The 12,920-nt window shown below is 42.1% G+C and overlaps 1 protein-coding gene across 1 annotated transcript in view; it reads left to right on the forward strand.

Moving 5' to 3' along the window:
• The window catches only part of LOC112574966 (deleted in malignant brain tumors 1 protein-like), a 21,081-nt gene extending 8,877 nt beyond the window's left edge, over positions 1-12,204 (forward strand). The window contains exons 16-33 of the mRNA XM_025256418.1: positions 129-304; positions 495-651; positions 862-1,031; positions 1,396-1,552; positions 2,302-2,474; positions 3,059-3,212; positions 3,627-3,799; positions 4,621-4,816; positions 5,344-5,519; positions 5,844-6,086; positions 6,487-6,655; positions 7,456-7,583; positions 7,791-7,956; positions 8,872-8,981; positions 9,745-9,870; positions 10,371-10,556; positions 11,435-11,674; positions 12,021-12,204. Coding sequence (XP_025112203.1) covers positions 129-304; positions 495-651; positions 862-1,031; positions 1,396-1,552; positions 2,302-2,474; positions 3,059-3,212; positions 3,627-3,799; positions 4,621-4,816; positions 5,344-5,519; positions 5,844-6,086; positions 6,487-6,655; positions 7,456-7,583; positions 7,791-7,956; positions 8,872-8,981; positions 9,745-9,779 — 2,383 coding nt within the window. The 3' untranslated portion in view covers positions 9,780-9,870; positions 10,371-10,556; positions 11,435-11,674; positions 12,021-12,204. The remainder of the gene's footprint in view (positions 1-128; positions 305-494; positions 652-861; positions 1,032-1,395; positions 1,553-2,301; positions 2,475-3,058; positions 3,213-3,626; positions 3,800-4,620; positions 4,817-5,343; positions 5,520-5,843; positions 6,087-6,486; positions 6,656-7,455; positions 7,584-7,790; positions 7,957-8,871; positions 8,982-9,744; positions 9,871-10,370; positions 10,557-11,434; positions 11,675-12,020) is intronic.
• Positions 12,205-12,920: the final 716 nt, after the last annotated feature.

Below are 12,920 nucleotides of genomic sequence, written 5' to 3' on the forward strand. Positions count from 1 at the left end.
CTCAAGACTATGGAGTTCGTGGTTCTTTTATCTAAACAGATATTAGAAATTTATATATTTGATGTTTAATATTTATTGACTGGGAAAGCATATGAGACTAGGATAATAACAATGGCTGTATTCAACAGTAATAACGTCATTCCCCGGGGTGGCGGCTATTTCATCTCGGGTACCAGGCCCACCAAGATCTGGCTGGACGACCTCAAATGCCTCGGGTCTGAGACCTCCATCGCGCAGTGTCCTCACGCTGGGTGGGGGAAGAGTAACTGTCTGCATTCAGAGGACGCTGGGGTCGTCTGTGGAGGTACTGGGATAGCCAGTGTGTGTTTGTGAGAGATAGAGAGAGAGAAAGAATGACAATGAGCATAGGCCCAGAAAAACTTTACGGTAAAAAGGAAATAAAGCGACGAAAGAGAGACATATCGTATTAATGACCTTTCAAAGGTCTTTCCACCCCGTACAAGACAATAATCATCAGTCGCGTCTTATTTCAGGATCAGTCCCGATGTCTCCTATTCGTCTCGTTGGCGGGCTCACCACCCACGAAGGTCGCGTTGAGATTTTCTACAACAACACGTGGGGCACCGTCTGTGACGACTTCTTCGGAACCGAAGAGGCCACGGTTGTCTGCCGAACCCTTGGCTTCCAAACGTACGGGCATTATATCCTCGCTATCATCATTTTCATCTGATATATTCGGCATTGACATTCCCTCTTGTATCTTTATCATTACCATCACATCATGTGAATTAGTTATCGACAGTTCCTGAGTATTATCTTCATTATGACTGTGATATATTATACTCTATTGCCTGATCACACGCGGACAGTTAACCTGGCTCACGTGCTTGCTGTCGACAGTCAGGGCGCGGTGGCGTTCCCCAGAGGTCGGTACGGGGCAGGCACGGGGACGATCTGGCTCGATGACGTCAGCTGCGCGGGGTCGGAGCAGTACCTGGACATGTGCGCCTACAGACCCTGGGGTCACAGCAACTGCGCTCACAGGGAGGACGTCTCGGTGTCTTGTGGAGGTCAGATGTCCAGCAAACTTGTAGTTAGTCGGAGATTTCCTCGCCCTGCACACGTTGGCCTGCAGTCAGGTCCCCTGCCATCATCTGGCTCTGTGTCCTCGTTCTTCTGCTTTCGAGTCAAGTTTTACAAGACATTTTTTATGCCCAATGCTGCACCATTTTTACAAAAGAATCCTCTGGGTTTGTCCCTGTGGTGTGTCACATGGTAACGACTTTGATAAGCATGCATGCTCATGGCAATGTGCTGACGTAAGCAACTTGTTAAGCACGTGAGTTCAGAGAGGAAGAGATTAAAATGTTATTATTTTATGAATCATTTCACTTATTTACTTTTGGCTTTTTTAACTTATTTTCTTGTTTCCAGGTGTTCCTACATCCGCAATGATTCGGTTAGTTGGATCCTCCAATAATTCTGCCGGCCGTGTTGAGATGAAGGTAAATGGCACCTGGGGTACCGTCTGCAGCGACCTCTGGAACACAATGGATGCCATGGTCGTCTGTGGGATGTTGGGCTTCAGCAGGTTGGTAGTGTTTTCGTCCTGTTTCTTGCAATTAAGAAAATGTCGAGTGTACTTTTACAGTCTCATTGTCACTATAGTGACGGTTTTGCAACGGCACGAATTCTCCGGAAGTCGGGAACACTTCGGCTAGGAGTTGGAATCACACGTATGCGTTTATTTCCCCAGAGATGCCTCATAATCATCAATGATTGTGTAGCGATCTGGATCCGGCAGTAAGATGTCCAGAACAATTATCACTATCTATGCCTATGTTCACAGTTATGACTTTTATTAGTTACTTCTCTTTCTTTCTTTCGTTATCCTTATTCATTTATCCTTACCTCATCCTCACCATTAATTTCATGCCTTTCCTCCATACCAGTTATACCTCTTGCTTATCAGTTATATCTCTTTCGAAGCTGTTTTGTCTTTTTCGTATGCCTCACTCTCACCAGTTATGCGCCAGCTCGCGGCTGCCCTTCTGGTGTTCCGGAAACATAAGACTTCATCTTCCCCTGTTTCACCTCCTTGACTGACTGCTACAGACCCTATTCATGTCCGCACTATGTTCTGCTCTGCTGGACAGAGAACCTTTACAGACGGTGCCTCCTTTGCTTGGAATACTTTTAAGCAGCTACTTAAAACTCACATCTTTAAAAAAAAAAAAAACATTCAAACACAACTCAGCGCTTTTAACTGATTTCTAGGAATCAGTCACATGCATATCATTAGTTAACTCACTAATTATGCCTTGCATTCACGACTACCAGGACAGGTTCTCAGGCAGTGGTCAGCTCCCAGTTCGGCCACGGCAGCGGGCCCATCTGGCTGGATGACGTGCAATGCACGGGCTACGAGGAGAGTCTCCTGAACTGTAGATCGAAGCCCCTCGGTCAGACCAACTGTGACCACACGCAGGATGCAGGCGTCATCTGCTCCGGCAGTAAGTACGAGCTTAGCCTAGCCTACCCTAGCCTACCCTAGCCTAGCCTAAGAGTCTAGCATGGGTCCTCGATTAAGGTGGTCGTGGTCTAGGCGAGGGGATGAGGTAGAATTCAAAACGGAAGTAAGTTCAGTGAGCAGCGTGGTCAGTTAATTAGTAAAGGGATAGGGGTATGTGAGACCAAGATAAGTAAGTCTACATCCTTGATTGATGAGTGAGTTGTGATACAAGAACTGTGTATAAGTATGATCTAAGTCGCAACTGTATGATGCATACTAAAGTCTTGTGTGATATTTACATTATACCAGGTAAGTCTAATACGTCACCTTCAAAATCATATCAGTGCATACCTAAAACAAGTACGAATTACCGCTAATGAGTCGAAACAATAAAAAAAATCTCTTTTTCCTTCAAACGTTTCGACATGGCTTATAACAATAATAAATGCTTACTGAAGGAGATGTTTCACAAGTATCCTGCAAATCAAAGGGTATAGTAACGACTTTGTCATGCTTTAATATAGAATTAATCAGGTCAGGTGAAATGCATACCTTAAGCCCTCGCTACTGGTTTGTACTCATCAGCTCCGCTGCAGATAAGGCTAACTCCTGGCCCCAGCCAAGGATTTCTGGAGGTTCAGATCAACGCCACGTGGGGGAGCGTCTGTGACAGCGGCTTGGAAGGGGCTCCAGGTCAGGCAGTGGCACGTGTAGTGTGTCGACAACTCAACCAGCCCTTGTGAGTATGGTTCAGTCGGCCCTCGGAACTACGATTTCATCAGCTTATAGTCCTTAATTAATGCCTCAGCCAACCCTTGCAAATGCAGCTCAACCAGCCCTAGTGAGCGTATCTCAGTCGCATCTTGTGCATGAAACTCTTAATTCTCGTGAGAGTGGTTCACTTGGTCCTTGTGCACCTAACAGCCACCTCTACCTGTTGAAGTTCTGTGAGCCCTAGTAAATGTACTTTTTGTGAGAGTGCTTCAACCAACACTTGCACACTGGGACACGTTGCTAAAAAAGTATCAAACTGTAACGTGTTCTGAATTGTGCTGGATTAGTTTATGTATTAGTTAACATTTAGTGCTAGAAACTATGAACACATGCTCTGCTGGAGGTTGACCATCCTCTCAGAGAACAATATCACTTTCAGTTCCGGGGCATACAGCGTCACGCATGGCCGCTTGGGGCAGGGCAGCGGTCCGGTTGTGCTGGACGCACTCAGCTGTACAGGGCAGGAGAACTTTCTGGGCCAGTGTAGACACAATCCTGCAGGAGCTGTTCTTTGTCAGCCTTCACAGACACTTGGCATCGTCTGCGCAGCAGGTGAATGGTTCACTCCGATTTCTGATCTTGCAGGGTACAAATTTTTCCTCCGAAATGTAGACCTCGAGATGAGTTCAAAGACAGAATGTCAGTGACTCGCTCCTGATTCTGCTGTCGAGACTATGGTCAAGCAGTGATGCAAACTAATAAGTCTCAGTTTTGTGTTATTTGTAGCCACAATAGTATAAACTAATTATACTTAAACAGGGCTTCTGCTAAGGCTAAATTCTTTGGGGTCCCAGGGACCCCTTCTTCAGATTTTTAAGGGGTCCCTGTTCTTCGTCCAAATTTGAATGGGACCCCATTGACGAAAATTGAAGGGGTCCTCCGAACTTTTAATGCGTACTGTACGCAATATTTTGCGTAAGCAGAAGCCCTGCTTAAAACTATATTACTAAAATTTAAATGTATATTATCTCTATCTTATATTTGCTAATATATTATTAACAATTAGCTTGCATCTTATAATATAAAGCCAGCCAAATTTTCTTTCAGTTCTGATTTATCGACTTTCTTCTATCTGTTTTATTGCTCTGGGTTTCAATAAGCTTTTTATGACTTGTTTATACATAAGATCAATTTGCCGCTGCATTTATAATGGCGTTTGCTTTTTTAAGATTAAACTATGAACAAAATTACAAAGAAATTCAGTCCTTTGTACTCTTTAGTACTCATGCTCTCGTCGTGTTTCAAAAGTAGAAGTGTTTAAATAAGTTAAATAAGTGTGTTAACGTGTATTTCTGTGTATGATCGAGTTTGTGTGCGTGTGTTAATAAACCTCACACAATGCACATAATAAGTTTTTTCCACATCGTTTTCAGCAACAACTACAACTGTGACAACGCCACCATCAACAACCCCAGCCCCGGTTATCGACTACATCACTCTGGGAGGAAACTTCACTGCCTACTCAGGCAGGGTAGATGTGTACCACAATGGCATGTGGGGAACCGTGTGCAACCATAACTGGACCAACCAAGACGCTTCTGTTGTCTGCAAAATGCTGGGATACTCTGGGTTTGTTGCTTCCTAGAACACCCACAAACACTAGGATACTCAGGGTCTGTTGACTCGTAGAGCACTTGAATACAGTGGGGTAGTCTGGGATTGTTGCTTCCTAGGACACCCCAAACCACTCGGATAGTCCGGGTTTGTGGCCTCATTATATTGGCTCATATAATAAGCACGAACACTGGGATAGGCTGGGTTTGTTTTTTCTTATAACGAGTGCTAGTAGTGCAAGCGCTGGATTGTTCTAGATTTGTTTTCTCGTATATCCAGCACAAAAATGGCTAGAAAAGATCTTTAAGGTCAGGTACAGTTGTTCTAGTGCTGACAAAAAGAATTGCGCATCAAAAGATAACTGTAAACGGCACATTTTTTAAAGCATCATTATTTGAATCTTCTCCACTTTTCCGTATCTTTTAGGAGTCCTCTGTCCATGAAGTACTTAACTCGGTACTTAACTTCACACTTTCCATATAAGACCCTTGGCTGGCCTTGCATGCTGGTGTTGATGTTTACCAGTCTTTTGATGTCTGCAGGCAGAACGCGACAGCACTGGTGAACTCGCAGGTGTACGGGGCCGGAACAGGGATCATCTGGCTGGACAACGTGAAGTGCGACGGTACGGAGACCAACATCGGGGCCTGCCACTCCTGGAACTGGGGTACTACCAACTGCGTGCACAGCCAGGATGTGGGAGTCGCCTGCGCCCCAGGTCAGCAAATCCCCTCCAGCCACAAAAGATTTTTGCATTGTTTGTTTTTTGTTTTATGTACTTTTTCAAGCAACCTGTTGACTTGGGTCAAGGGATTCAAGCTTCCTCTTTTGCTCTGTAACGAAAGGAATAATAATAATCATCATCATCATCATCATCAATCATCATCATCATCAATCATGATATTTAGTTTTGTGGTTAAATAAATAAACCCTACTAAACAACAATATCAACATAATTTCAGTTGTTAAAAATCGTTAACATGCTGCTAAAACCTCGCTATTTTTTTTTTTTTTTTTTTTTGCTTCACGGTGTGGCTTGCAGGTCAGTTGCCGAACAATTTCCTGTTGTTCACTGAGACGACGAAAAATGGTAGTAATATAATCCGTATGGACATGACCTCCTACAGCTACATCACCATTCCCCTGCCGGGACTGGGCCGTCCGTTCGCCATAGATTACGACTACATCAACTCAAAGATGTACTGGACGGACTTAGCTACCAAACAAATTCGGTCTGCGAGGGTGGACGGAACGCAGAACAGGACTGTCCTGGCGCTGGGAGCAAGTAAGGGAGATGATGTGGCTTTGTAGTTCACTTCTTCAAGAAACCAAGAGACTTTCTTTGAAATGAGAGCGTTCATGTAGAGAAGGAAAACATAGGATGGGGTGGAGTGGTAGTGGTGGTGGTTTGCACTTTCTTTACCAACTGTGTTTATTAAAATGTCCATAAAGTTACCTAATGCCACTTTGCTTCGCTGATTTCTTAAACCCTCTCTGGTTCTACCTGACACTGACTTTTTGGTCACTTTTAACTTTGATGTGTATCACATTTAAATATGATCTATATCAAAATAAATACCCATGACGCCACAGCTAACTTTCAACAACACCAGCTATCCAGACGAATTCATTATTGTAGCTAATTATGTCTAAAAGTGCTAATTATTGCAATCCTTCGATCCCAGACTCTGATGCGGAGGGTCTGGCGGTCGATCCTGTGTCTGGCCTCCTCTTTTACACGGACACCGGAAGTAACATCATAGCCCTCGTGACTTTAGTCGGCTTCCAACGGAAAGTGGTAATCAGCACCGACCTTCAACAGCCTCGCCCCATTGTGCTTGATGTCATGAATGGGTAATTGCCGACTTCTAATTGTTACATGGCAGACCTCTTCAGCTAAGCATAAATACCGCAATAATAAAAAAATATTATTTGCTTTGTAATACTTGATAATAGTTTGAAAGATAAACAAGTACTGATGTCTCTGTAGTCGATATTACCTACCGAGTCCCGTTGCATGCTACCCCAAAGACAAAAGTAGGGTACGCCTCGAACGGAAAAAAAAACTGTGATTGCAATGTCACTATTTATCCACAACAATTTAGACTTCTCGATGCTTTAGTTCCTTTCAGTTCCGCTGAAGTATTTTGGCAGACTGTGGCTAATGTTGGCCTGCTAATACATTTTTTATATGCTACTTGTTGTGGATGTGAAACTTTTAGAGCTAAATGTGTTGTGATGTAGTCAGTGGCATGCTATGCGATGCTGACAAAGGTGCGAGGCAATTTGTCGTGAAAATAAAGCAGGTTTTCCTTCTTAGCAGATTTAAATGAAACCTTTCCACGCTTTACCTTCTCCTATGGTACTTAATATTAATAATTATAATTGTAATAATAATTTATGATTTATATAGCGCACAATAACTCTTACCAAGGAGCATTTTCTCAGCGCTTAAGGCAATTGTCCAGGACACGAAGGACAGAAAGAAAAACAACTATGCAGAGAAAAGTAATAAAAGAAAACATTGAAAACACAAAGAGGAATCAGGGAGGAATGGGTTTTAATATGTTGACGGGGTGGTAAGTGCTTAATTCTAAACTGTACCATTTCGAGAGACTGGCCTAATATCAACAAGAAATCCTTTGACTCCACAGCATCATGTTCTGGGCTGACTGGGGTTCGAATCCAAAAATCGAGCGGGCCAACTATGACGGTACTTCTCGACAGGCTATCATTACAAGCGACCTCACCTGGCCCAACGCCCTGGCACTGGATATTCCTAGTAAAATTTTTTATTGTCAACACATTGAAACAGTGATTACACCACGTGGTTTGCATGTCTTTAATACATTTTTTCATCGAAAAAAATTAATACGACCAAATTAGCGCTTAATGTAGATCAGGCTAGAAAGTAGTTTGTAGACTTCACGCTAAAATAAATTAGTGTTTGATGTAGACTTCAAACTAACAGACACTCGTGCGCTTGCAGATCAGCAGATTTTCTGGGTGGACTCCAGTGACAGCTATGACGACAAGGTGGAGTACTCTGACCTCTTCGGAGACAATCGGATGGCCATCTACTCGGAGCCGAGAACCCACTTCGTGGGCATGGCGCTGTACAACGGACACATCTACCTCAGCGACTGGCAATCCAGGTGATCGCTCCCACCTGAGGTTGTTCTGGCTGCTCTCTTCTCTGCTGCTTACCTAGTCAGCTTCAAACATTCCAGTTGTATAAGGCCCACACCCAATTAATGCAGTTCTTTATCTATTGATACACACTTGTTAATTCACCTTGAAATGTAAACTTGCAAACACTGCTGCCTGTGATATTTTCTCAAATAGAGAAACAAACTGCTCTACAGCTCATCTGCTCTTCTATCTCCTCTCCCCGATTCTGACGGGATCATAGTTCCCCATTCTCCGCCTATGAGTCACTGCCATCTAGACTTTGTAAAAGATCACTCTAGGATACGACACTGCCTGCTTTTACTAGCTATATAATGTTGTCAACAGGCAAGAGGTTTATTTATAATCTTCACGGGGGATGTGAAATGTAACGATGTAGAAAAAGAAGCACAAGGAACTCTGCTACATATTTAAAGGACTAGTAGGTGAAAGATTTTGGTTGTTGTTGTTGATGATTATGTTAGTCTCAGGAAGATACTGTTTCCTCAAATCTGTGTAAATATCCACTTCCGTTCTCGAACTACACGCTTATAATCATGACCAGGCGCATAAGGAGGTCATAATTGTCATGCGACGAGAGTCCTAATTAACGTTTATTCCCAGTTCTCCCATTGCCTAACTGGTTCGAACAGAAGGATATCTGTGCACCAGCCTCTTTCTGTACGTGATGTAGAAAATAATTGAGTAATTATGCGTTAAATATAGGTAATATAAGTTAACACATTACTAAGTAAACGATAGCAATATTACCAGACTGTGTTGTGTCGTTAATATTAAATGCTTCTACAGCAAGCAAAATTAAAATTTTTGAAAGCAGCTATTTTAACATTTCAGGAAAAAATGTTATTTACGCTCGAAATTTACCGCCATCTCTATGACAGGTCACTGAAGCACTTACAGACAGATGGAACATATGTAATGAATGTAGGAACTCCGACCTTTGGGTACATCAACGATGTGCTCGTACACGTAGATGGTGCGGATCCACAGGTTAGTGTGTGTGTGCGTGCGTGTGCGCTGGCTCAATGTGCGTGTGTAGAGGTATGTATGTAGTCATGTATGTATGTGTATATGTGGGTATGTGTTTGTTCATGTGTACGTGCGTGAGTACATTACGTTCATGCAATAGATAAAGACTGTGAATTCGCACATCTATGGGTGGGCTGTGGAAAGCTGAAAATCACCCCATGACAAGTTTTAAACCGATAAACATCTCCGCTCCAGAACAACTCTTACCGTAATGACCTTATAAACAAAATTTCCAGCAGACCTTATTCGAATGAACGACAAACATATTCCCAGTAGGCAGGCGTTTATTTAATACATTAATCTTATGATGTTTATTAGGAGCCAGTGATTTAGTCATACACCAATACAATTTTGGAAAAACGTAAATGTTCAAAATAAAACGATCTCACAATTCAGGTCCCCCATTTGGACATAAAAATTAAAACTGCATATTTAGTTTTAGAATTTTATAGGTAATATGGCCGCCGCGCGGCATGCCGATTTTCGTGTAGGGTACCATTTATCCTCACAAAATACACGCTATTCTCCCAGTCATACAACACAAAGACACACCCTATGAACACATGACGAAAATTCGTTCTTCGTTTTAATTTAAAAGGACATTTCTTTTCCTGATAATCCATGAAATGCTTTGAAATAAAACGAGCAATTTTTGTGCGATCGCTACGTTCCACCAGCAGGGAAGGCCTGTGTGCCGGTAACTATTTTCACCTTCTTTCCTTCAGGACCCAACGGATGCACCCAGAATACGGAACTGTAGCCGGATTTGTATCCCAAGACCAAGCAACAGCTTCCTTGCATGTGTCCTGACGGACTGTTCTTGCAGACAGACGGCAGCACGTGTGGCAGAAGTGAGTAAAGCAACCCTGATGTCTAAAAGAATAAGATAATTTGCATCTTTGTTTGCGTTTATGGATGTGGATATGTGTGTGTGTGAAAGAGAGAGAGAGAGACAGAGACAGAGACTGATTAATCTTATGAACTTTTGAAGAATGTAGGAACTCCGAGGAATTATGAATATCACCGAATCATGGCAACTGGGTTTTGAACAAAAAGGGGAAAATATCCATGATTTACCTTTGTTCTTCTATATAAATAAATGCCCTTCGAAAATCATAGAAAAAGACTTTCACGACAACGCAGGCACACACTCGCAAACACACACAAACATACAGTTGATCCTTCCAATACAATAAATAAAAGTGAAAAGAGCAAATATTAAAACATTTTTTTTTTAAAAAACTCAGCCAAGAATTCATGTCCATGACTTAATTGAATTGCTCTCTTAAAAAACAATGGGGAGGAAGCAAACTATCGTGCCAGTGTCATTTTATTTTGGCATCGACTGCAGCACCTACATGTCCAGCCATGGAGGCACCCTTAAATGGAACCGTCACCTGCATCAGCGGCCCGTCTATCGTTAAAACCATCTGCACCCTCGGATGTGCACCCGGATTCGTCCTCACCACCTCATCCTCTATGGAGTGTCTCTCAACTGGGTACTGGGACTCTCATTACAACCCCAACATCTGCTTAGGTATGAGCAAAACTGTCTTTGAATAGGTATTAATTTAGGTATTATATATCAATAGGTATTGATTTAGATAGGTTTCAAGAAGGGTAGGTGCTCAGGCGTGAATAAGACTAATCTCTAAAATATAAGCATAGGACTATTTTATATAAGTAGAGATGGTGTTATTTGAATAAATACATATGGAACTATTTTCGATAGATGGAAACAGGACTGTAAAGACTATTATGAATAAGTGGACTGTTTTCGGACTGGTCTAAATACAACTAAATATGTCTTGTAGAAAAAAACTTCATATTTCGCATAGATAGAAAAGAAAAATAATTTTTCGATTAGAAAGGATCCTTTACAGCATACTGCATACTAGCATCTGCTTTTCTTAAGGTCTGGGTATGTCTTGCTAACATAAAACTTTCTTTTTAAGAGGGTCGACAATCCTAAAATCGACACATAAAATAACAACAGTTCCGGCATTTCTAGAGAAAACACTAGCAACTTAAAATAAACTTGAAGTAGATATGAGATTATTCTCACAGGACTATTTGTAAAGTTTATTGGTAATTTGGGGGAAAATTGGAATACGATATTTTACAATGAGCTGTTACAACCTTTTTGTTTTGTACTAATAGATGTGTTAAAGATTTCAATCTTGCATCTTTTATTTAGATATCTAAGATAAAGTGATAATGTTCATTTCATAATTTAAAAAATGTTTTATCAGATTAAAACAAAATATTATAACTAAATCCTGTCAAAATTTTCATTGGTTGTAAAGTTATGTAATTCGCACATCTGTGTATGTGTATATATATACCTATTTGAGCGTGTCTACGCGTGTCTATGTGTGTATACATTTATTTGTGTGTGTGTGTGCGCGCAAATAGATGTCCAACCGCCCGTAATCCAGTGCCCGGGGAACGTCAACACGATCGCAGCGCAGGGAAACACCTCCGCCGTCATCTCGTGGCCGCCGCCTACTGCCACCGACAACAGCGGCAGCGTCAACATCATCGTCAGCATGACTTCGCCCATAGTCCTCAGCGAGGGCGTCTACAACATCACCGCCACGGCCTTTGACGCCACGGGTCTCAGTGCCACGTGCACTTTCTCGGCCACTGTGACTGGTAGGCAGCCCCTACGAATTGTTCTTAGAGGGCTTTATATTTCCTTATGGCCTCGTGGAAGGCATTTTTTTTTTCTCTAAACGAACAAATTTGATGTAAAAGATCATTTCCTCAAATCTGATTAAATTTTCCCAATCTGTTCCCGAGATTGACGTATACAAACATCCCCATGCACAAAAACAGGTCAACACCACAGACGTCAAGCTTGTATATTGTTTATCTATATGTTTACATTTGCAAGGCTTCAGCCAATGGGAAGGCTGTGAATTTAGAAAAAAATACCGTTATGAGCTTGACCTTTTTTTGGATGCTATTTATAGGCTATTTATTCCACTTGTTCTGTTAGTGGGAAGATGCCAGCCCTACACGGTGCCCCAGAACGCTCAGCTGGTGAGCCTATCCTTGCCCCACCCACTACGGTGCCACGTGCCAGATAGCGTGCCTCCCGGGTTATCAGATGGCTAACGGGCCTCCGATAACCACAGTCACCTGTGGGAGCTCCTACACCTGGGCACCGTCTCTGCCGTCATGCAACCGTGAGTTGACCGTTGACTGGGTGGTGTTATGCTGTTGTTGATAAAGTATTATTTTTGTTCGTTTTGTGGTTAACACCTGTGTTCTACAGTATTCTATGTCGGCGTAAGCCTATTTCATCTTTAGACCTCTTCGTCCTGTAACGGTCTCTGCAGCCTATCCTTCGTCTTGACCATCTTGTTTGAAGTTTAATTGCTTTCCGGGATAAATGGTCTCCACTACACCACAAAGTTGACTTTTTCCTGACCTACTGAGCAGACAATCTTTCCTTTTTTATCTACTTCATTTTCCTCTAATTACATTTTGGATCTGGTTGTCAACGACGTAGACTGAGCTGCCTATTAGTGTGGAATTTGGGCTAGGCTTTGACATGTCGTGCTCTCAGCAGCTGTCAGCAGAAGTTTATCTAATTACAACTTCAAACCAAGTGGTCAGAAAAACTTTCCTCCATCTCTTGGTCATGGAGATCTTTCTCTTATACTAAGATGTCATATTTTTGTATATTTGTTTATATGTTTTTATCTATCCATGCATGCTATGTTCATTTTTGTACCTTGTTTGGTGTTAGTAAAGCGTATTGCGCTGGTAAACGAGATATACAAATTTTTATTATTATTAAAGCTTTAACTTTCATTCTAACTCTTATTTGTGTTAATGTAATGATAAAGTCTAAAGTGAAAGGTGGACAAAAGACAGATGATGAACATTTTCA

Source organism: Pomacea canaliculata, linkage group LG11 (assembly GCF_003073045.1).
Source record: "Pomacea canaliculata isolate SZHN2017 linkage group LG11, ASM307304v1, whole genome shotgun sequence".
Taxonomy (NCBI): domain Eukaryota; kingdom Metazoa; phylum Mollusca; class Gastropoda; order Architaenioglossa; family Ampullariidae; genus Pomacea; species Pomacea canaliculata.